General features: G+C 43.2%; 1 protein-coding gene across 1 annotated transcript in view; it reads left to right on the top strand.

The window, feature by feature from the left end:
• Positions 1 to 220: 220 nt before the first annotated feature.
• Positions 221 to 25351, top strand: part of RBPJ (recombination signal binding protein for immunoglobulin kappa J region) — a 46319-nt gene continuing 21188 nt past the window's right edge. Inside the window, exon 1 of the mRNA XM_070948346.1 lies at positions 221 to 273. Coding sequence (XP_070804447.1) covers positions 254 to 273 — 20 coding nt within the window. The 5' untranslated portion in view covers positions 221 to 253. The remainder of the gene's footprint in view (positions 274 to 25351) is intronic.

The raw sequence follows: 25351 nt of genomic DNA, 5'->3' as shown, positions 1-25351 counted from the left end.
CTTTCCCCCCCTCTTAGCCCCGCCCTTCTTCTTTTTTTTTTAAAAAAAAATAATAATAATAAAGCTCGCGCGTGCGCGTTGCCTCCCGGCCACTTTGGCGGAGCGGGAGGGAAAGGAAGGAAGGAAGGAAAGGAGGATGCACCCGCTCGCGCGGCAGCTCGCGCACTCGTATGCCCTCACGCAGGCGCGCGCGCGGCAGGCCCCCTGGGCCGCCTCTCGCGAGAGTAGGAGTTTTGGCGAGAGTTTGTGGAAGATGGCGCCTGTTGTGACAGGGTAAGTACGGGGGGGGGGGGCAGTGGTGGCTGCGCGCGGGACGGTTGCTCCGGAGTCGCCTCGTCCTCCCCTCACGCGAGACCCCCGGGGCTTTTGGCCTCCCGCCGGCCTCTCCTCGGCCGGCGGCGGCGTGGGACGCGCGAGGCCTTCCCTGTTTGGGGGACACCCCGCTTTCCTCCTCTTCCCCCGGGGTGGTGGGGGGGTTGAGGTTCCTTCCCTCAGAGGACCGGGCGGGCGGGAGTCCCCGTTACGGGCTCGTGGAAGCTGAGGAGTTCGTGGAGGTGTGGGGGGGGGAGGTCATTTCCCGAGGACCGGGCCCCCGCGGAGGTTTGGGCAGCCGCGCGAGGGCGAGAACGTGTGAAGGCGCAGACACGTGAAACCGCTTCTCTCTCTCTCTCTCTCTCTCTCTCTCTCTCTCTTTTTTTGGTATTGTTTTTATTTATTTATTTTGCTGAGGGGGGGTTCCTCCCTGGGCTTTAGAAGGCATCCCTTTTCCTCCTGCAAAACGCCAACCCTGTGAGGGAGGCCGGCTTGAGAGAGACATGGGGGGGGCTGTGTCTGTCTGTCCCCCCACCCCTCAGAGACACACTTGCACCGTGTCAAAAACCTTCGCTTTTTGGGAGTCCTGGCTTGTGCCGCCTATTTTTTTTTATTTTTTTTAAAAAAAATTTGTTTTTACACTCAAAAAGCGTTTGTGTATGTGTGTCCGTCCTACAACGTTCCTTTTCCCCCTTTGGGGAGTTTCTTTAGCTCCTTCTCTGCTCGTTTGTTGTCTTTGGACAGTTGGGTGGCCTCGATTTCCCTGGAAGCTTTTCAAGGAGAGACTGAACTGCCATCTGTCAGATATGGTGTAGGGTCTTCCTGCTTGGGCAGGTGGGGTGGGGTTGGACTAGATGACCTACAAGGTCCCTTCCCAACTCTCTTCTTCTGTCCTGTTCTATAATTGAGCATGCGGACCATGGTAAAGTTCATTAACCATCAATAATGAAAGTTTAGGGGAGGCGTGACTCACTTTAGATGGTGTATAAGGTCTGCTTGGGCAGGTGGGGTGGGGTTGGACTAGATGACCTATAAGGTCCCATCCCAACTCCTCTTCTGTTCTATAATAAGCATGCGGACCATGGTAAACTTTATTAACCAATCAATGAAATCTTAGGGGAGGCGTGGCTCACTTCGGATGGTGTGAGTTTCTATAGGAAGACTCGGCTTTTCTGAAGGGAGAGCTGTCATTTCAGCCCTATAATTATCTGGCTGTAATGGGTCACATCGGTTGCGTAATGTGGTTAGTTTCCCCATCTTTCCTGCAGCAGGTTGGTAACCTGTTTTAAGGGCTGAGCTGCTTCCCTGAAATTGGGTTTCAGACAAATTTAACAGATGTAGTAATAATGGGAGATTACTCCGCGAGGACAGTTTGTGGGGGTCACATACATGTTCCACTGTGAAATGTAGGGGTTCTCTTTTATATCAAGCAGAAATGGCTGCCTCCTCTTGTTTTGTGTTTCTTCCCCAATTTCTTCTCTATAAATATTATTGCTTCTGCAAATACCAGTAGTATATAACATTTGGAGCCTTAAAATATATTGAGATGAGAGAGTTGGGGATTGGATCTCGATTTTTGTTTTTCTATTTAGAGCTCTTGTTGCTTGTTATAAATAAAAGGTGGTTCAATCAGCATCTATCACCTGAAAGTACTTACTTTTCAGTGATGGAGAGCATGATTTGCTGCTTACAGTAGTTGTCTTCCTCGGAAACCTTTTCAAAATATGTGAAGTTGTCTCTGTGATATAAATATTAATTTCTGTAAAAATTAGTATGCTGTGGTTGCTTATTAGGACTGTCATCACTTGCTGATTCTGTGTTGTCCACTGTAGTAATAGTTCCGTGCTCAGTTTTGTTACTTGTAACACTTTTGTTAAAAGGAATTCTTATCTCTTTTATTTATGGTTGTCCATTGGTCTTGTACTTTCCTCTTTAAAAAAATAGTCACAATTTTTTTTTTCTAATTTGAAATCATGTCCTTGGGTACCAAAAGTTAAGATAACCAAATAAAACAGACTTTGAAGTTATGTCTCAACATAAAATAGACTGTTTGCTGTTTTGTTAATTACTGATATCGCAACTAAATGGATAATTATCACACTTTAAATAGATTATATGCGGGGGTTGGGGAAATCCCATATTTGTTGCCATAAACATGACGGTTAAATCTGTTGCTGGCTGAAGTATTGTTTTGTTCTAGTGCTTTCTAAAGTTCTTACGAAATGGTTGTTTGGATGTTATTCCTGAACATTTGCAGGGATTGGGAAGAAAAGCTTAGCTTTGCAAAAAAGATGGAAGTTTAGAATACTGCCTGATGGTAGGATAAAGCAGTTTATAGTGCTTTCCAAATTAAGCACTTTAAGATAAATTTACAGAATTTGCCCATTTGAAAAAAGTCATCTTGCAAACACATTTATACTACATTAATAATTGTTCCTTTCCTTGTTTTTTCAGTTGTGGGTTGGACTTCATTAGCTGTTTTCAAAACACAACGCTTTTGGCATCTTTTATTCTGTAAATGAGATATTAAAACACATATTGCCAATAAGTCATAGAAAATCTTCATAGTGCCAATTTCATAGAAAATCTGAATATTTTATTAAACAGTCAATTGAAAAAAAAAACCATTTCAAAAAAGGAAAAGGATTGAAAAATAGACTGGCAGTTAGAGCTTATGAAATTTCGGCACTTGAGGAGGGACGATAGCATAAACATGACAAATATTGCCAGTCTGATGTTTAGGAAGGCAGATTAAGAAAGATAAAAATCACTTGATGCCACTTCTCATCTTTGGATGTTGCTACTCCTGAACATTTGCAGGGATCGTAGTGAAAAGCTTAGGAAGTTTTGCAGAGAAGACTAGAGAATTTATAAAACTTCCTCATAGTAGAATAAAGCAGCTCGTAGTGTTTCTGTTGCAGTTTCCTGATCTGATCTTTAAAATACTTAAACATATCTAAGTATGCTGAGTCTCAAAGCCTATCATGATATATTTATGTAATGCTTTTCTTATATGCCTTCATAATGGCAACCTTTTATAAGAGTAGCTTATAATGAAAAATATCCTATATCAGTACAAAGTTAAAAAAAACCCCAAATAAATGGCTTTCTGAAATCTTTCAGTTAAAAGTCCAAGAAATATATTCATAAATAACTTACATAGCCATATCTCTTTCATAATTCCATAGTGCATGGACCATCAGTAAAGGCCCCCTTTACTATTCAGAAATGTCAATGTTCTTAGCAGATGGCCAGCAAGTAGTCTGTCAGTGTTTCTTAACCTTGGCCTCTTTAAGCTGTGTGGACTTCAGCTTCCAGAATTTCGCAGCCAGCATGGCTAACTGGAGAATTCTGGGAGTTGAAGTCCACACAGTTTAAAGTGAGCAAGGTTGACAAATCCTGGTCTATCTGATCACAAGGAGCATTTCTTAATAGCACAGACATTCTTTAAAATTATTTAAGAGCGTCTGGCTTTAATGCCAGTAGTTTGAATTATTGTAGACCCAGAACATGCAACAGATCTAAATTGATGTATTATGTTCACTTGCAAAACAAATCAGGCAGTTTGCTAAATAATTCGTGTGATTTGAAATGCCTATATTTTGAGAGATTTTTTTAAAGGAAGAAACACCAAACATCAGTTCATGCCTATGGAAGTTAACCTTGCCACACACACCACATCAGATGAACTTTCAGAAACTTGAGTGGGATGTGCATGATAAGAAATGAGTTGTTTTTCCTAACTGTAAAGTTATATGTTTTTTTTAAAAAAAAGCTTGGAATCTTCAGGATTCTGATTGAAAGCCAGGCTTATAAGATGTCACAATTAGTTTAGCGACTTTGCCAAACTTGTTAATAAGTTGTGGAATTTGCTGTGTATTGAGGGACAGCATTAAACACCTGCACCCATTCTATTAAGCAGTTTACACTAATGATTTGATTATGCTAGAAACATTCTAGGCAGAATAGTATAGAAATAGTGTAGGAAGGTTAACCTTAAAGTGCCATGTGAATTATAAATTCAAGATATTATCTTCCTATCTAACCTTTCTGCAAAACAGTTCAGAATCATGGCAGTCTTATGACGTGAGCTGAGTTTGCTCAGAGCCTAAGCCTATAGCTGAACTGAGATTTTAATGTGAGGTTTCTCTCTATCTAGCATTCAAGGCATTATGGTACAGTGACATACCTCCCCCCCCTCGGGCGAGTGAGTGTTTACATCCTCTTTAGTTTTATTAGTAAATTTCAAGGAATATAAAAAGGATGCATATTTTCTGCTTATGTTGAAATGCAAAGCTAACTATTAATTACTTTCTGCCAGTGTGTTGCAACTTCAGATTTGTAAACAAAAAGATATGTGTCTGTCAGATTAAATCTGAAAAATAAATTGTTTCTCCAGATAGAGGATCCTTGCACTTTTCTGAGAAATAATTGAAGCAGGTTTCATTAAATGGAGCATTTTTAAAAACTGCACTCTTTATTTTAAAACATTTTAGTCTCCAAGTATTAATCCGTAGATGTAAGTAATTGCTTACATGAGCCTTATATCAGTTTCCCTCAGGTGAACAGCCAAGAAAGCGTTTTTAAAAATACATAGATAAGCTTATTTCAGTAGTCATTCTGGAGACTACATAAACACGGTTGTACAAGCTAGCAAAAGAGCTTACAAATCTCTCTGAATTTTTTTTCCCAATATTTTATTGCAGGGGTAGGCAGCTTTGCTGATTCCAGGGCTGTAACAGCAAAGAAATGAGGTAATTTTGTTAACAGCTGGGGTCTGTGTTTTTATGAGAGGAGGTTGCACTTAGAAAAGAAAATCTAGGGTTTATCAGGCAGCTTTTTCATTATTTCCAAAAAAACAATTGACAAGAATTTATGCCATACACGTGAAGTGATGTTAGAGATGATTTTGTAGTTGAATTCCTCCAAAGGGAATTTCATGAGAGTTGGAATTGCCTGGGATTGTGTAGCCTTATATCAAAAACTTTCCTTACTTTAGAGTCTTCCCTTGCTCAAAAAATTGAGTTTCATTCTTGTCTTGGATATCAAGAGTACCGTAGATATCCTGATTGTCATTGTGCATGTCTTCCTAGAAATTACTAGCATTCAAGCTGAGTTTTCTTACAAATATTTTAAGTCACCTTCATTAGTTGTAGTAGTTGCATGTCAGTAACGATTGTATGTGTTACTCATTGACATTTTGATGGGACAAACCAAACATCTAAATAAAAGTATTAGAAATGGTTAGCAAATTAATTATATTTAAATTTTGGAATAAAAAAAGATTTATTCAAAAGGACTAGAATGAACTTTTTTTGGTAAAATATTTTCTAAAACAAGCATATTCAGCTTAAAGAAAAAATAATGCCATTTTTGTAAAGTTCTTTAAACTTGTAATGGTGTGATATGGCTTCACTTTAAAGATAATTGCAGATTAATCTTGGATGAAAAATTTATTTATTGATTAGATTTGTGTGCTGCCCATCTCTCTCTAGGAGACTCTGGGCAGCTTACAAACATTAAAAGTTGGTAAACATCAAAACAATAAAATATATAATAACAACAACAAAGGAACTTTAAATCCACTCTCCATTATGGAAGCTCACTCGACCACTTTCACTTTCTTAGCCCCACTTACTTCACAGAGTTGTTATTGGAACTGGAGTGGGGACATTATGTAAGCTGCCCTGAATTGTAAATAAAGAAATCACATTTATGGAATACTACTCTGTCAAAGTGTCCAATATAATACAAAGAGAAACGTTTCACTGACAAAATATCAGTGAAGCATCAAAGCCCATACTCATCAAAAATCAAAATAAGTCTTAAATAAATGTTTGTCCTTTTCATCCTGCTTTCTTCAGTGAGGTTATCTAGGAGGTTACCCTATCCTTCTTAAAAAGCCATTGTTAAAATAAGTTCTTGAAGGTCTTTGCAGCATTCAGTAACAGCAACATACTGAAAATTCATGGAAGAAAACATATGTAAGGGTTACTAAACTATCTCCCTGGTCCTCCCTGCTTTAACTACTAGACCAATCTGGCTCTATCACTTTGTCAATTTTACTATAATGTTTTGGTGGGAGCATTGATTTGTGGGTATTTTAGTGCTATTTAGATAGAAACTCGAGGGTTCAAGAGGTTAGAGATAGTCCAAAGCAAGAAATATATTCTCTTCAAAGTTTGAAATTATATAGTTGCGTCTGTGTATCATTTATTATGTGTGTTAAAAGCTCATTCTAATAGCTCTCATTAAATCATTAAAAATCTCTCTGATTGGCTACCGGGATTTAAGCGGTGGAGACATCTTGAATACCTGGTCTGAATCTCTGAAGCTAAGCAGGGTCCATTATGATTAGGTCTTGAATGGTATTTATTCCCAGGGTGAAAAGCTAGACTGGCAAGTGGGAAAAAAACATAGAAGAAGGCAACTTAAAATCAATGCTGAAAAAAGAAAGTTACGTGAATGCAGGGAGTTTAGTTCAATATTTAAGATATATTATTTATATTGGACAGTCAGTTGGGTCTAATGGTTAATGCATCAGGCTAGAAACCAGGAGATGGTGAGTTCTAGTCCTGCCAGAGGCATAAAAGTCGGCTGGGTGACTTTGGTGAGAAAAATAGAACGAAGTAGTATTAGGCATGTTTGCCATCTTGAGTTATTTATAAAGAAAATAAATGGTACTCTAAGGTTATTTAATTATGTATACATTCTTAAGAGTTATATTGTAACAATTACATTATAGTATATTAGTAGAAACTCAGGACAGCATATCTAATACCTTTTCTCCCACTATAATCTTTGTGGTGAAGGGTTACACTGGGAGAGAAGTTAGGTCAGGATCTGCTTTTACGTTTCCTAATATTGTACTCCAGACATTGTTATATTATATTTACATACAAAAAGTCCTATAATAGGAGCAGTCATATTTCTTCTCATAAGTATATTATTACACTCAGGAAGAAACCATTTCGGTATACAGGTAATCCTCACCTTACGACCACAATTGAGCCCAAAATTTCTGGTAGCTAAGCAAGACAGTTAAGTGAGTTTTGCCCCATTTTATGACTTTGCTTGCCACCGTTATTAAGTGAATCACTGCAGTTGTTAAATTAGTAATATGGTTGTTAAGTGAATCTGGCTTCCCTATTGACTTTGCTTGTCAGACGGTCACAAAAGGTGGATCGCATGACCCTGGGACACGGCCACCCCGTCATAAATATGAACCAGTTGTCAAACATCTGAATGTGACCATGGGGATGCCGCAACGGTCATAAGTGTGAAAAACGGTCATAAGTCACTTTTTTCAGTGCTGTTGTAACTTTGGTCACTAAAGGACAGGTGAATTGTTCTGTAGGTCTTGTAGGTTTAAATTTTAAACTCTCTTTATTTCAAATAGGATGGTGAGGTATCAGTGTAACAAATAACCCAACTGTTGAAAAATAATAATTTCTGAATGTTGGACTGCAGATTAAATAATTGCACGTCGGTAATATACCAGTGAATCATATATCATTTTGAAGAACTTGCTGCTAGATATGTGCAACAGGAAGCTCTCAAAAGCAACCAGCCTACTCCAAGATACCCCCAAAATGCACATTCGAAATCATTGGGAAAATAAGATTTTTTTTTTATCATTCCTATCCTGAGAGCCCTGGACAACTAGTTGAGCTTAGTGAGATTTTCTGCAGTTAAGAACATATTTGCATTTCTGTTTTATATGTCGAAAGAGTTGGCTTTGTTGGCATGCTCTCTTCCTTTGGTGTATAAGCTCCCCCATGTGGCAATACACTGCATTTTGCATTGTGCGCTGGAGATGTTACCTACCGTAATCCAGCAACAAAACCTATGTCAGCAAACAGCCGAACTCAGAAAGCACTAGGAACTCCGTGCTGCATTTTTCCTGGTTTTCTTCGTCCAAGACAACATTTGTTTGGTAGGAAATTCCTTTTTATGGGACGATCTCATTTGGTATCTTTGCCAGAGACGTTATTAATCTGTCCAGTACATATATTTTTGAGTTTTTTGAGAATGGGAGTGAGAGACTTGCGTGGATGGGGAAAAATAAATGAAGGCAGAAATTTATCTGAAATGCTCACTGGGATTTATACGATCTGAGCCTTGGGGGAATAGATAATGCCATGTATCTTTTGTTTTATGTCCCCAAGCTGATGACTCTGTAATTCAGTTTTTAAAGGGAAACTTTCTACAATAAATATTAATATACTGTTCAAAAAAATAAAGGGAATACAAGCAGAAGACATCAGAGATCTGAATGAATGAAATAGCCATATTAAATACTTTGTTCTTTACATACAGTAGTTTATACACTGCTCAAACAACTAAAGGGAACACAAAACTATTGTGTGTAACGAACAAAGTATTTAATAAGGCTATTTCATTCATTCAGATCTCGGCTGTTTTCTGCTTGTGTTCCCTTTATTTTTTTGAGCAGTGTATTTTGCAGATTTATTTGTAGGATTTGATCTAATAATGGCATTAATATTTATTGCTTTTTTCATTTTAATAAAGCAAGGTCAAACCATTTCTGCCTAGCCTGTTGTAAGTTATGAGTATTTAGTTAAGTAAACTGCAACTTCCCTCATCAATTATCTTGGGGGAATGCTATCTTTGAGTCAGTTGTGGAGATTATGATTACTGTACAGCAACTTGAAGAGGAACTGTGTTGCACTGCGGATTTCTAATTAACGTTTTGCGTTCAACCATGCTTTGTATTATGATATGATTACTACACTTGATCTTGGCCAAAACCACGATAAGTGATTATGTTTAATATTATTCAAAGCATGCAAAATACGATAAAACCAGGGTAATTGTTCCATTAAAGTTTTCAAAAGAATTCTGTTTTAGAATCCCTAGTGATGCGTAATGGGGTGAGTTACTTGTCCCAGCTTCTGCCAACCTAGCAGTTCGAAAGCACGTAAAAAATGCAACTAGAAAAATAGGGACCACCTTTGGTGGGAAGGGAACAGCATTCCGTGCGCCTTTGGCGTTTAGTCATGCCAGCCACATGACCACGGAGACGTCTTCGGACAGAGCTGGCTCTTCGGCTTTGAAACAGAGATGAGCACCGCCCCCTAGAGTCAGGATCGAGTAGCACATATGTGCAAGGGGAACCTTTACTTCTAACGGATTTCCAGGCAATTCTACAGTTTCTTTTTCAGCCTCTGTTTTTGTCAAAGCAAAGGTGCAGATGGGTTGAATCCAGTGGTTGACAATGTTGCTTTGTACAGGTGGTCCTTGACTTATGAGCCCAAATTGAGCCCAAAATTTCTGTTGTTAAATGAGACGTTAAGTGAGGTTTTCCCCCCCCATTTTATGACCTTTCTCGCCCAAGTTGTTAAGTGAATCACTGCAATTGTTAAGTTAGTAACACAGTTGCAATAAATGAATCCAGCTTCCCTTTGCTTGTCAGAAGGTCATCACATGACCCTTGGATTCTTCAATTGCCATAAATGTGGGCCAGTTGCCAAGAGTCTGGATTTTGATCACGTGACCATGCAGAGGCCATAAGTGTGAAAAAAATGGTCATAAGCCACTTTTTTCAATGCCGTAACTTCGAACAGTCACTAAATGTGTTGTAAATCGAGCACTACCTGCACTCGTGAAATGGAATACTACCCAGTTTCCCCCATAATAAGACATTCCCCTGATAATAAGCCCAATCGGGCTTTTGAGCGCATGGCAATAAGGCCAAGAGCTTATTTCAGGGTTCAAAAAAATATAAGACGGGGTCTTATTTTCAGGGAAAACACGGTCGTTTCTGATTGGCATTGATGGGGCTGTCTGCCTCAAACTGGATTATAGCAGGATCAGTTAGCAAGTTCTTAGAATGCACTAGAGCAGTGTTTCTCAACCTTGGAAGCTTGAAGATGGGTGGACTTCAACTCCCAGAATCCCCCAGCCAGCGCTGCTGGCTGGGGGATTCTGGGATTTGAAGTCCACCCATCTTCAAGCTTCCAAGGTTGAGAAACACTGCACTAGAGGCTTTTGCTATCAGTTATAATAATAAAAGTGGTATCGGAAATTAATTTCATGGATTTTAAAAAATTAAAAAGTCCTTGGAGTGGTGCTTGATTCCTGGTGACTAATGGATCCAATTGTGTAATTTTTGTGGTTGTGGCACAAACAGTGGTCTGGCATTGTCGTCTTCCGGGATGGTTTTTAACTTCCCGTTCAGCCTACAGCCTTGACATTCTTAAGCAAATAGTGCCCAGGCCAGGCAATGTTTTGCTTATGAGCCCTGACTAAAATCAGCTAAACAGCTGCTACCTACTGAGACCAGGGTTTTAAACAGAGGAAGAAATTGCAGCTCACCAAAGTAAAAAGGTGTGGTACAAATTAAATAGCAGAATTACAGAGTTGTAACGAAATCTTGGAGGTCTTCTCGTCCAACCTCCTGGTCAAGCAGGAAACCTTATACCATTTCAGACAAATGATTGTCCAATCTCTTCTTAAAACCTCCAGTGATGGAGCATCTACAACTTCTGGAGGCAAGCCTTTCCACTGATTAATTGTTCTCAATGTCAGGAAATTTCTCCTTAGTTCTAAGTTGCTTCTCTCCTTGATTAGTTTCCACCCATTGCTTTTTGTCTTGCCTTTTGGTGCATTGGAGAATAGGTTGACTCCCTCTTCTTTGTGGAAGCCCCTGAGATGTTGGAACGCTGCTATCATGTCACCCCTAGACCTTCTACTTGGTCTGTTGTGTGGATGTTTGGGTGGTTCAGGGGTGGGGAATTTGTGGTGGGTGGGGGTGTGTTTGGGAATTGTTATGTGTGTTGGACCTGGTCTTTGGGTATTAAGTGAATTTCGTTGTATGGGTATACTGTATCAGGGTGGATAAAAATCAATGATTTTTTTTAAAAAAAATCAAAAAAATCAGACTTTTTTGATTTAAATCGGATTTTTTTGATTTTTATCGAATTTATTTTAATAAAAAACTTTTGGGGTAAAAATCTATCGTAAGATAGTTTTCTATTTAAGATACATAAATAATTTAGTTTATTCAGCATGAAATGGAGCTTAGTTATGTAGCATGAGGCTGTATATTCTGCAACCCGGACTATCGGTGAGTCAACAGTGGGTGAAAGGAGTAGCAGAGATGACAGTTGCTCTTTAAAAATTATGATTTAAATCGAGTTGATTTAAATCAAGCCTTTTTACTAGTGATTTAAATCATGATTTAAATTGTGATTTAAATCAACTCGATTTAAATCAAATCCACCCTGCTGTGTATATACGTACAATGACAATAAAGTTATTATTATTCTGTTTACTGATAAAGATGGTGGCCCCGTTTGGTTTCATGGACAAAAACATATTGGCTTGGTGTTCTTACGGCTTCATATATTCCAACGGCCCTTGAACTGATCAGCCCTAAAAAATAAGGGGTTCTCTTTTTTGAGCAAGGACACATATAGCTGCGGCAATTCTTATTTATGGGAGTTTCAGACTTGAAATGAGGAATTATATTGTAGTCTTAACATATCATATCATATTCTCTATATCTCTGTCTTCAATAAAACTATCATACCACAATGTGATTTCCTAACTCTCTTAAAAATAACTATATGCTAGAATTGAAACTAAACAAAAAGGATAAATGAAAAAGTGAATGAATAAATGCAGGTAATCCTCAATTTACGACCACAATTGAGCCCAACATTTCTGTTGTTAAGTGAAACATTTGTTAAGTGAGTTTTGCCCCATTTTCGACCTTTCTTGCCACAGTTGTTAAGGGAATCACTGCAGTTGATAAGTTAGTAACCCGTTTGCTAAGTGAATCCGGCTCCCCCATTGACTGTGCTTGTCAGAAGGTCACAAAAGGGGATTGCATGACCTCGGGACACAGCAGCAGTCATAAGTATGAACCAGTTGCCAAGCATCTGAATTTTGATCACTGTGATCATGGAGAGGCTGCAAAGGTCGTAAGTGTGAAAAATGGTCATAAGTAACTTTTTTCAGTGCCAATGAAACTTTGAACAGTCGCTGAGTGAACTGTGTTGTAAGTTGAGGACCGTCTGTATTTAGTTAATCTCCCAGCTGTGATTCTGATTCAGAAGATGAAAAACCCACTGAGCACACCGTTCACCCCAAATTTAGTTTGAACTGTATTGCAAAACAAAGAGCACTGGAGTCTTTTAAGGGCTGGGGGCCAGGATGCAACATGAGCCAGGGGTGTCAAACTGGATTTCTTCGAGGGCCGGATCAGCATTGTAGTTCTCTGTGAGCCAGTCAAGGTGGGGGGGGGAGACAGGATGGCCAGCCTCCTGCAGCACTTTGCTGGCCAAAACGGGGCTCAGGGGGCCCACACGTAGCCCCAGCATGCCTCATTTTGGCTAGCAAAGCACTGCAGAAGGCTGTCCAGGCCAAAAACAGGCTGCGTGGCTACAATATGCTTAATTCTAGCCCAGTGATGGCATATCTTTTTGCCATCACGGGCCAAAAGCGGGGGGACTGCGGGGGGGGTCGTGTGCATGTGTGGCCACACCCATAATTCTATTTGCCCCGCCCCCCGCGCATGTGCACGTAACCCACCCGCACTCCCCCCGCTTTTGCAATGGCACAGTGGGCCCGGTAGGCCCGTTTTTCACCTCCCCAGGCTCTAGGAGCCTGCGGAGGGTGAAAACGGCCTACCCACCCATTCCCGGAGGCCCTCCGGAGGCCAGAAACGGTCCATTTGCTGACTTCCGGTGGGACCGGAAGGCCTGTTTTTTGCTCTCCCCAGGCTCTAGAGTCTTTCTAGGAGCCTGGGGAGGGCAAAAATGGCCTTTTCCACCCCACCCCCTCGGAGGCCCTCTGGAGGCCGGAAACAGCCTGTTTCCCTACTTCCGGTGGGCCCAGAAGGCCCGAAAATTGGCTGAGCTCATGTGCCCACTGATATGATTCTGTGTACCACCTTATTGGATTTTGGGGAGGGAATGCCTAAAAGCTTTCCTACCATGAAGTAAGCTTTTTTTAAAAAAAGAAAAAAATCAGCTAAAGTTAGTAATATTGTATTAGTGATCTGAAGCCATTGTCGTACATGGAACCTTGAACCTTTTAAAAAGGGGGAAAAAGTTTGCTGGAACATCCTTTCCTTTAAAAGTTCTGTGAAGTGCAGTTTTGCCTGTCCTTGAACTTACATGGAATGACTGAGTTGACTTGGTCATACAAGGTTAGCATAGCTTAATGGAGAAAATACCAGACTGTAGCTTTTGTGGGTATACGTGCAAGTAGATCTATAGGTACATATGTAGTTTTTTCATACACACACACATAGAAATACATACTGAAATTTTTGCACCCTTATTCTTTTCTCACCTACACCTTGCAAAAATTGTAGGATTTTTACTACATTTGTATCAGATGAATGCTAATAGAAAAATGATGCAAGAACATCTTTAATTGCTAAACTTTCTAAAGACTTCAGGCAGAATGTGTTAGATTCATAGATTCTTCCCCACCTACAAGACTAATGCTAATGTGAGGTCTTTTCATCTGAAAATGAGTGACTGATCCTAGATTACTAAGTTTTCTTGTGATTTGAGAGAAACGGAAACCTGATCTTCCCACTACATGTTAAGTATTCTGTCTGCTGTCCTTCAGTGCTTTTATGTCCATGAGTAACTTCCATTAAAGATGGAGGCCAACCTAGACATGACTGTCACCTGCTCCTTGAGCAGGAATCATTTTTTTTTTCTACACTGCACAAAGCCCCTCTGTAAGGAAGGTTGGCAATTCTTAAATTTGAGAAAGAAAGAAAAGAAAAGAAAAGAGAGAGGGAGGGAGGGAGAGAGAGAGAGAGAAGAAAAAGAAAGGAAGGAAGAAAGGAAAGGAAGAGAGAGAAAGAAGGTAAGGAAGGAAGGAGAAAAGGAGGGGAATGGGAAAGGGAAAGGAAATAAGGAAGGGAAGGGAAGGAAAAGGAAAGGAAAGGAGGAGGAAGGGAAGAAGGAAAGGAAAGGAAAGGAAAGGAAAGGAAAGGAAAGGAAAGGAAGAATACCCATGTAGTGGATGGATATTCTGAAGTGATTCACTTAACAGTTGTGGCAAGAAAGGTCGTAAAATGCGGCAAAACTCACTTAAGAAATGTCTCACTTAGCAACACAAATTTTGGGCTCAGCTGTGGTCATAAGTCAAGGACTACCTGTACACATTTGAGTACCATTTTGCTCTGCTGTATACTCAGATGCATCAGTTCTTATCTGGCTGGGCATCCAAGGTGCCTCTCTGAACTATAGCAATCTAAAAGTCACTTGCGTTCTGTCCTACCATAGAGCTGAAGAGGATAAACTATTCCTTTGGTTTCTCTAGGTCAGGGGTCTCCAACCTTGGCAAGTTTAAGACTTGTGGAATTCTGGGAGTTGAAGTCCACAAGTCTTAAATTTGCCAAGGTTGGAGACCCCTGCTCTAGGTAACCAGACCTTTTTTTGTGTGTGAACTGGCTGGTACCTTAAAAATGATAGAATTGTGAAATCTCTTCTTGTTTTTAGATATCTACTAGTCTTTGATAGGCTGAGCATATGCAAGCATCTAATTTATCTTGACTAAACTTGGATGCTAATCAGGGTGGATTTGATTTAAATCGAGTTGATTTAAATCACAATTTAAATCATGATTTAAATCACTAGTAAAAAGGCTTGATTTAAATCACCTCGATTTAAATCATAATTTTTAAAGAGCAACTGTCATCTCTGCTGCTCCTTTGACCCACTGTTGACTCACCGATAGTCCCAGTGTTGCAGAATATACAGCCTCATGCTACATAACTGAGCTCCATTTCATGCTGAATAAACTGAATTATTTATGTATCTTAAAGAGAAAACTATCTTACGATAGATTTTTACCCCAAAAGTTTTTTATTAAAATAAATTCGATAAAAATAAAAAAAATCCGATTTAAATAAAAAAAATCCGATTTAAATAAAAAAAAAATCCATTTTTTTTATTTTTTTAAAAAAATCATGGATTTTTATCCACCCTGATGCTAATAAGAGCTAATCTTGATCCCGGTTGATTTTTGAATGAGGTAATGCCTGACACCTTCCAGATTGCACTGAAGTACCTTTACCTTTTAATCTTCAATTAGGATTAGTAATAGTTATGTGCTACTGTCTCAGAAGTTCCTATTTGACGATAATCTGATAATCTTTCCTGTGTTGCTCCACCAACTTCACCCAAGATGGGTTAATCTCTGATTAGTTTCTGAACTAATTATAAAGTATTATTTAGAAGGCCGTAAGAATAACAGTACTGCATTGGATACTGGATGAGACCTCCAGTTAAAAAGAAAATACTTTAAAATTGGCTGACCCACTGCACTCAACATGTAGTCCTCAATGGAACTGTATCTACATGGAGGAAAGTATGCAATGGGGTACCCCAAAGCTCTGTTTTAGGCCCAGTACTCTTCAACATCTTCATCAAAGATTTGGACGAGGGGGTAGATGGGGAACTCATCAAATTTGCAGATGACAACAAGCTGGCAGGAATAGCCAATACTCCAGAAGATAGGCTCAAGATACAGAAGGATCCAGACAGATTTGAACATTGGGCGCTTTCGAACAAAATGAAATTTAATGATGAAAAAAGTAAGGTTCTACATTTAGGGAAGAAAAACAAAATGCATAGGCAAAGTATAGATGGTACCTCGCTCAATAGTAGTAACTGTGAGAGGGATCTTGGAGTCCTAGTAGACAACCATTTAAAAATGAGCCAGCAGTGTGCTGCAGGTGCCAAAACAGACCTGCTAAGGTCATATACATGAGGACTGGTCACAGAGTTACTTGTTCATCACCATCGTAACTGAACAGTCACCTCAGTTTAGTCGCTAAGCGAGGACTACCTTGTGTTTTTCTTCTTGGTTTTCTATCATCCAGTTGCGGTTTATTCAGAATAAATCAATAATTAGTAAAGCACATTTTGATTACTTTTTAAACATCTACCGAACTTTTTCCCCCCCAAACTTGAGTTAAATTTGAAGCCTATAAATTTATGAATATACAGGTATACTAAAGAGATCATAATTTTCTTGCACATGGTTGCTTATCTGAATTCCTGTATGGTAGGGAAGCCTTTTCGACAGAAGGAACTACTATATCCATTTGACATCAAAACGCCACATTGGGGTGCTGAGTTAACCAAAATATTTTAAATGGCACGGTATTGTTGTAGGGTTGATTGAAAATTTACAAATTGGGAGAATAACTCCAGAATTCTCATGGAATAAGGTAGTCCTTGACTTAGGACCACAATTGAGCCCAAAATTTCTGTTGCAAAGCAAGACAGTTGTTAAAATGAGTTTTGCCCCATTTTACAGCCTTTCTTGCCACAGTTGTTAAGTGAATCAGTGCAGTTATTAAGTTAGTAACCCGGTTGTTAAGTGAATCTGGCTTCCCCATTGATTTTGCTTGTCAGACAGTCACAAAAGATGATCACATAATCCCAGGGACATAAATATATCATAAATATGAGCCAAGCACAATTGTGAGGATGCTGCAACGGTCGTAAGGGTGGAAAACGGTCGTAAGTCACTTTTTCATAATTCACATAAGTGCTGCTCTAATGGTTACTAAAATGTCTTGTTTGTAAATCAAAGACTACCTGCAGTCATTTTCCCATTTTGTATTTATGTGACATTAGGCAATAAGACATCATATTTGTAGCATAAACCTGGAGTGTTATTTCTGTAGAAATAATGATTGGTTTTCTTCTTTAATCATCTTCTGTTATTTATGCATGATAAATGGATTGTGTTTCCTTGCAAGTTATTTTTAGCAATAGCACCTATGTAGTATTCTACTCTTCAAAACCATAATAATGTATTTCAGAGATTGGCAAACCATACAGAAGGTTGTATGTTATGCCAAGCTCTAATGTGCTTTGGCTGAACTTTTGGTGTGAAACTACCCAATACGGTTTGAGTTCTAACAGGGCAGCTGGCAACCTCCAATTCTTTTAATCTGTACCCATTTTAAAAATAAGTCCAATTGTGATTTAATTCCGTTCTTTTTTTAAAAAAATTGTTTTTATCCCACTTTTCTTCCCATGAAGTTTCTTTTTCATAATCCTTCCTCCTCCTGTTTTTCCCCACAACAATCCTGTGAGGTGGGTTGGACTGGCCCAAGGTCACCCAGCTGGTTTTTCATGCCTGAAATGGGACTAGAACTTACAATCTCCTAGTTTCTAGGCCAACGCATTAACCTCTATACCAGGGATGGCTTTTCAAGACCGAGCAGGATGGATTTGATTTAAATCGAGTTGATTTAAATCACAATTTAAATCATGATTTAAATCACTAGTAAAAAGGCTTGATTTAAATCAACTCGATTTAAATCACAATTTTTAAAGAGCAACTGTCATCTCTGCTACTCCTTTGACCCACTGTTGACTCACCGATAGTCCCAGCGTTGCAGAATATACAGCCTCATGCTACATAACTAAGCTCCATTTCATGCTGAATAAACTAAATTATTTATGTATCTTAAATAGAAAACTATCTTACGATAGATTTTTACCCCCAAAGTTTTTTATTAAAATAAGTTTGATAAAAATCAAAGAAATCCGATTTAAATCAAAAAATTCCGATTTAAATAAAAAAAAATCTGATTTTTTTGATTTTTTTAAAAAAATCTTTGATTTTTATCCACCCTGAGACCGAGTGCCCAAAGCATGCGCGTGCATGAATGCACGCACACACGCAAACCCCCAAATGCAATGCGCATATGCCCCCTGCATGCACCCCGCCCCCCACATGCACGTGAGGTCCCCCCACATGCACCCCACGCATGCGCGGCAGAGATCTGAAGACCAGCTGGCTGATGGGAAGCACGCACACATGCATGGCAGAGCTGAGCTGGGGCGACAGCTCATGTGCCCACAGAGAGAGTGCTGCGTGCCACCTCTGGCACCCGTGCCACAGGTTTGCCATCACGGCTCTATACCATAGTAGCTTCTTCTTATAGTTGCTCACACAATCATCCAGATATTTAGATTCGGCATTTAGTCGAGTTCTTCCTATGAACCTGGGATAGGCAGATGATGTTGCTTGATAATATTAAATGATGCAGGATGTAAGCTATGCGGGTGGAGAAGGAGTGTGTGTATGTGTGTGGGGGGGGGAGGCGTGTTTAATATCAACCATAGCTCTGTGGCTTCCAAGGGAGGAAGAGAAGGCCCAAAAGAAGTGGCTGCACAGTCCAGAACTGGATGAGGAAATGTGGAAAAGATTCAGGATAGCCCCACCCTAGGATTCTCCCAGGAGATCTCTGGGTTAGTTAGTTAGTTATAGCTGTAGTCTGTCAAGATTCTGTCTATTAGGTGTAAGCAAATAAAAGAACTGGACTTCATTGGATCTCACTGTGTCGTCTTTGGGCTTGGGCTGGACGTAAGCCATTCCAAGTTAAGCTGACGTTTGTAATTGAGGATTTTGTCAATGGTGATGGTGTTTGAATGATGCTCTATCACCAGGGGTGAAATGTAAAATTTGTTACTACTGGTTCTGTGGGCGTGGCTTGGTGTGGGGGGGGTTTAATGTGACTGGGTGGACGTGACCAATTTTTTTTTTAAAACTTTTCAAAGCATTTTTTCTAATATTGCTGAGCACATTGTAAGCCGCCCTGAGTCTTCGGAGAAGGGCGGCATATAAATCAAATAAAAAAAAAAAGTGCCAATAAAAAAAGCCTCTGCCAATCAGGCAACTCAGCTGGGAGTTGCCAGAGACTTTTCAAAGCATTTTTTTTTTTACCACCTCTTCGGCCAAGAGGTTGCAGAAAAAAATGCTTTGAAAAGCCTCTGATGAGCCCAGCTGAGCCGCGGGATCATCAGAAGCTTCTTCTTTTTTTTTTTTTTTTACTTTTAAAAGCATTTTTTCTTCGGAAGAGGTTGTAGAAAAAATGCTTTTAAAAGTTAAAAAAAAAAAAGCCTCTGATGATCGTGCATCTCAGCTGGGCATTGTGTGGGGGGGGCAGGGATTTTTGCTACCGGTTCTCCGAACCACCCGCCTCCATCGCTACCGGATCAGGCGATCCGGTCCCAACCAGGAGTATTTCACCCCTGTCTATCACCATTTGATCAGGGGTGTCAAACTCAAGGCCTGCGGTCCGCATCCGGCCAGCGGGGTGCTTAGATTTGGCCTGTGGGGGCCACTCTGGAAACAGAGAAGGACCAGCCTGTGGTGCCTTTGCCAGCGAAAACGGAGCTCGGGAGGGCTGTGCGTGGCTCTCCTGAGCCCCGTTTACATTGACAGACCAGGGATAAAATGCACTTACCTTTGCTATCGGATTGCAAATATGAGCACGCACGCCTCCTCCACGCATGTGCAGAGGGTCAAAAAAAGGATGTGATGACATGTGGGCGGATGGGTGGAGCCTCCCGCCGCTGGCCCTACCAGATCACATGAGCCGGATAGATCCAGCTGAATTTCACCACTGTGGCAGACAGTTGGAGGAGGCCATCCCAGCCGAAAACAGCTCGTGAACCCGTTTTTGCGGGCAAAGCTCTCTGGCCACCATAGGTGCCCCCAACACAAGTGACATCGAGTTGGCCATGCCCCCCTGCCCCCCCCTCCAAGGTCAAACACAACAATGATGTGGCCCTCAATGAAATCAAGTTTGACACCCCTGCTCGAGATATTTTGTGATTGCCCCCAAGGGTTCCTATTCCTGTTGCTACTATCTTTGCTTTTATTCTCATCATCAGGTAAAATGGTCACTCAGAAAGAAATAACTTTTGAAAAACATTTCAGCTTTTCCAGAGTGCTGCTCCCACTGTCCATGGCTGGGATCTTCACTTCATATCCTGTCAGTAACTGAGTGAGAGCTGTTAAACTCTCCCTGTTAGGACACGCCTCCAGTCCCATGATCCTCCAGTCTATCACTCAGTTACTGGCAAGAACTGAAGTGAATTTCAGAGCTGTGCTGTTTTAGACTTTAGTCTGTTAATTTCACTGCTCTCCCTGACTTCTTTTCTCCTCGTTTAGGTTTTTGTTTTTTTATTGTTGATTATTCCTTTTTCGTGCTTCTGTGAAATTATTTCTGGCTGCTGTTGCGTGCGGTGAGTCTTCGGGCCGCCCACGCCTGGAGCGTCGCAGCCGCCGGATTCCGACTCTTCGGGGCGGATCCGGCAAGCTATTATTGGCCGCTAGCGAGGGGATGAGCGTGCAGGCTTGTCGCTCTCCCCGCTGACTTTTGGACATCGGCGGCGGCTTCGGGGCAGCGTCACACGGTCAGTGCGCTCCCCGTCCTCTGGGCTCCCGGCAACGGCGTGAGTCAAGAATTCGGCGCGCAGGCTTGCCGCCGTTTTAAAATTGCCGCTTTTCCCTTGCGTTTGGAGGAGCGTCATTCTCGAGGTGCGCCCTCCGTTTGATAGCGCTTCCACCGGACCGGTGAGCAACGTTCCGGTTGGACTTTGAGGGGCCTGCAGGTTGCCTGGATCGGGCCTGAGGGCGACAGCGGGCGCCATTTTGAGAGACCTTTGAGCGCCGCCATTTTGCCTGAGCTTGAGCCCGCCATTCTACTGCAGTGAGGGGCGGAGTTTGGCCTTGGAAGCCTTTTGTCTCAGCAACAGACAGTTTAGGCCTTGGTCATTTGAAATACTTCTACGTCTCAATCTAGACCAGAGGAGCTCTCGGCCTCTTAGTATTGGACTTCCTCCTCTCTTCTGTATATAGTTACGCCTGTTCTTTTACAAAAAAAAAAAAAAAAAAAAGAGAGAGAGAAAAGGAATTAATCTTGCTGTTTGCATGCTAACTGCATCGTTTAACATACCCCTTCATTATTAATATTTACTACAAAAAAAAAAAAAAATTGTTATTGATATTTGTATATATAAAATACCTAAAAGGACAGTTGACATCTGTGGACTACATCCAAGACCCGGTCCCCTTATACTTACCTGCCAGTCCCGTGCCTCCTTGGTCGGTCTGAGCAATTTATCAACATGGCTGACCATGCACTATCATCTGACTTTGAGCCAGACCTTAGCCCGCCACACAGCCCAGCCAAGCGGGCCAAAAAGGCATCCAAGAAACGCTCCACGTCTTCCAGCCACGCCTCTCGGAAGTCAAAATCTTCCAAGGCTTTGGACAGAGACGCTCAACGCCGCCACAATGCGCTGGAGAAACAGTGGGACAAGGCGAGGTTGGCGGCTGTGGCAGAAGTGGGTCTGGGCACAAGCGCAACTCAGCGAGACTCCATTGTCCGGGACTCTTCGTCTTCGGACTCTCCTGCCTCATCTCCAGAGAGGCACGCCATCGAGGCTACCCAACAAGCCCGACAGTTACACCTTGCCAAGGGTGTATCTCAGTCGCTACCTGATGTGTCTAGGGCGGGGATCATTCCCTCCCAGAGACCTGCTTGTCGCCCCCCTGAGGCCACGTTTACCCCTACTGCGGCTGGACTTCGGGGCCCTGATGGGGCGCTTACCCCGGCACCTGTTGACATGCAAGCCTTTTTCGCATCAGCTTTTTCTTCGTTTTTGGCTGCCGGAATGCAACAAGTGTCTCAGCCTCCATCGGTCGCATCCTCGGCTCAGCCCGCTCAACTGGGTCATCAAGTCACCTCGACCCGTGCTGATAGGAAACAGTCTGCCTCCTCTTCCCGGGCTGGCTCTGACCAAGGTGAAGAATGCCCGGAAGATATCGAATTTTCAGAAGATGAGGACTTACCTCCGGATTCCCCGGCTTTCACGGGGTTGTTCCGTCCATCAATGTTTAAGTCGCTGCTGCACAAAGCTCGTCTTACCACCAATTTGAACACTCCTGGCGTAGACCCGGCTGGCGCTTCTACGTCCGCGGGACCCCACGACGCTTTATTTATGTCTGCTAAACCGGACAAGGAGGTGATTCCGTGTCCCCGCCTGTTCCTGGACGTTCTTCAGTCGCCTTGGGGCCAACCCGGATCACTAACATCGCCCAGCACCCTTGACAGGAAGTTGTACTGTTCTGCACCTGAATTGGAGGACCTCTTGGCTCTTCCTACCGTTGATCCACCTGTAGCGTCCTTGGCCTCCAACTCCTCAGTGTCTACTGACTCTCTAGATGGTCTCAAGTCAGAAGACCGCAGAGCGGAGCTAGCCTTCCGGAGGTCCCATCAAGCAGTAGCCTGGGCGATCAGGACGGCGACTGCTACTTCCTTCTTCAACAGGGCCACGCTGATTTGGCTTAAACAGCTCCAACAGAGACTGCCTCCGGAAGAGACTAGGTTACACCAGGACATAAATAAAATTGTGGCTGCCACCGAGTATTCGGCAGACGCCTCTCTTAACTCGGTGAAGTTTGCGTCCAGGGCTTTGGCATCATCTGTCTCTTCCAGACGTCTGTTCTGGCTTCGACATTGGAAGGCGGACCTCAGGGCAAAGTGGAGGTTGGCATCTGCTTCCTATAAGGTTCCGAATTTGTTTGGACCTGCATTGGACCCGCTCCTGGTGGAGGATCGTGACAAGCGCAAGGTCCTCCCGACAGCATACCGACGCACAGAGAGGAGGTACACTCCTTACAGCCAGCGCCCGTCCTTTCGTCCCTTTCAAGGTTCAGGCGGCTCCTTCTCCCGCAGGCCCTCTTTTGCTGGCCCTGACAGGGCACAGGGAAGGGATTCCTTTCGGCCGTTCGGTCTCTCCTCCGCTCCCCGCACATTCACCAAGCTCGTGGCGGTGGTGGCTGCTTCTCTCCGCATTCAGTCGGTGCGAGTGATGTGCTATCTCGACGATGTCTTGATTCTTTCTTCCTTTCCAGACCAAGCATCGTGCGACCGGGACCTGGTACTGGACACATTCCAACGCCACGGATTCTCGATAAATCTGGAAAAGAGCCACCTTGTTCCAGCTACAAGACTGCTTCACCTCGGAGCCCTGATCGATTCGGTCAAAGGACAGGTCTTTCTCTCGCCAGAAAGGGCTCAAAGCATCACCGACCTGATTCGACAAATCCTACCACTGGAGAAGGTACCGCTCTCGCTCTTATCACAACTGCTGGGGAAAATGGTGTCCTGCTACAACATCGTTCCGTGGGCACGCAGACACTCCCGAGCGTTACAGTGGTTCCTCCTTCCCTTCCAAAAATCGGGCCGTGCCAGTTCGAGTCACCGGGTGTTCTTGCCCCCTCAGATCCGCCTGTCGATGTCTTGGTGGCTGTCACCGGCGATTCTACAGGGCTGCGACTTCACAGAGCCGGACAGGCTGACCCTAACGTCGGACGCCAGTCTACGGGGCTGGGGAGCACATCTGGACAGCCTTGTGACTCAAGGGCAGTGGTCAACAACGGAGAGCCGCTGCAGTATAAATCTACTCGAGCTGAGGGCGGTGAGGCTGGCGTTTTGTCACTTCAAGGCGGCGGTGGAAGGTCGACACGTCTTGATTCTTACCGACAACACCGCAGCAAAAGCGCACATAAACAAGGAAGGCGGCACAAGATCGAAGTCGCTAATGTTCGAGTCGGAACATCTGTTCAGCTGGGCGGAGCGTCATCTAAGGTCAATAAAGGCGGACCACATCTCGGGTGTGGACAATGTCCGGGCCAACTGGCTAAGCAGGGAACAAATAGATCCAGCAGAGTGGCAACTCCACCCTCGCTTGTTTCAGGAGATCTGCCAGAGGTTCGGTACCCCGATGATCGACCTATTTGCTTCACGAAAGAATGCCCAACTGCCTCGCTTTGTATCCCGGTATCCAGATCCATCGGCGGAGGACAGCGACGCCCTGAGGTGTCGGTGGCCGGAGGGCCTCCTATATGCATTTCCCCCCATTCCTCTGATGTCACGAGTCGTGAGGAAATTGCTGAGGGAGCAGGCAGACCTGATTCTGGTGGCACCCAATTGGCCACGCAGGGCCTGGTATGCGGACCTTCTATCCCTCTCGGTGTCTCCGCCCTGGGTGATTCCGCCCACTCAAGTAGTCCTACTCCAAGGGGCCGTCTGTCATCCGGAGCCCCAATGGCTCCACTTGGCCGTTTGGCGTTTGAGCGCGTGCTCCTAAAAAAGTCACATCTGTCAGACGGAGTTGTCAAGATTATACAGGCTGCTAGACGACCGTCCACTTGCCGTATCTACGAGGCTTCCTGGAGATCCTTCTGCGCTTGGGGGGCCTCGAGGCATGTGGATCCCACCTCAGCGACGGTGGAGGAGGTCTTAGAATTCCTGCATTCCGGCCTCCAGAAAGGCCTGGCCCCGGCGACTTTGCGGCGACAAACTGCGGCCTTGTCTACCGTTTTGAAGTGTCCTCCCTACGACTCTCTTTCGCGACACCCGCTCATCAGAGGCTTTCTTCACGGTGCGACCAATCTCTGTCCACCACAGGTCCACAGATACCCTACCTGGGACCTCTCCCTGGTGCTTCGGGCTCTGACAGCTTCCCCTTTTGAACCTATTAGGACGGCTACGCTGAAACATCTGTCGTTCAAGATAACATTCCTGTTGGCTATCACCTCCGCACGTAGAGTGTCAGAACTCTCGGCACTCTCTATTCGGGAGGACCTTTGTCTTTTCCGGGACAGTTTGGTGATTCTCAGGCTTGACCCTGCGTTCCTTCCGAAAGTAAATACTCCTTTTCACCGGGCGCAGGAACTTTCCTTGCCAGACTTCTGCCCGTCTCCACGGAATTCTACGGAACGACGCTGGCATAAACTGGACGTAAAGAGGGCTTTACGCATCTATATCCGTCGGACCGCTTCATTTCGTCGGACAGAGGCTCTGCTTATTTCTTTCCACCCAACCTCGATGGGGCAGAAGATTTCTGCGGCCACGGTGGGCAGGTGGCTTAAGGCGTGTATCTCTTTGGCGTATGAGTTATCGGGAAAGCCTGTGCCGGGAAGGATTCTACCACACTCCACTCGCAGCGCGGCTACCTCAGCTGCGTGGGCGTCTCAAGCCTCGGTGGAAGATATCTGCCGGGCGGCCACGTGGTCCTCGGTGTCACAGTTTATTCGTCACTATCGGATTGACTCATATGCTTCTTCGGACGCCGCCTTCGGGCGACGAGTTCTACAGAGAGTAGCCTTGGACACGGGTTCGGGGCATCCAGTCTCCCACCCTAGTAATTAAGCTTGGGTA

The sequence above is a fragment of the Pituophis catenifer genome, unplaced genomic scaffold (assembly GCF_029215685.1).
Source record: "Pituophis catenifer annectens isolate HBS135680 unplaced genomic scaffold, rPitCat1.0.hap2 SCAF_8, whole genome shotgun sequence".
In the NCBI taxonomy this organism is placed as follows: domain Eukaryota; kingdom Metazoa; phylum Chordata; class Lepidosauria; order Squamata; family Colubridae; genus Pituophis; species Pituophis catenifer.
Note: the sequence above shows the minus strand (reverse complement) of the source record. Positions and strands in the feature narration are given on the sequence as shown.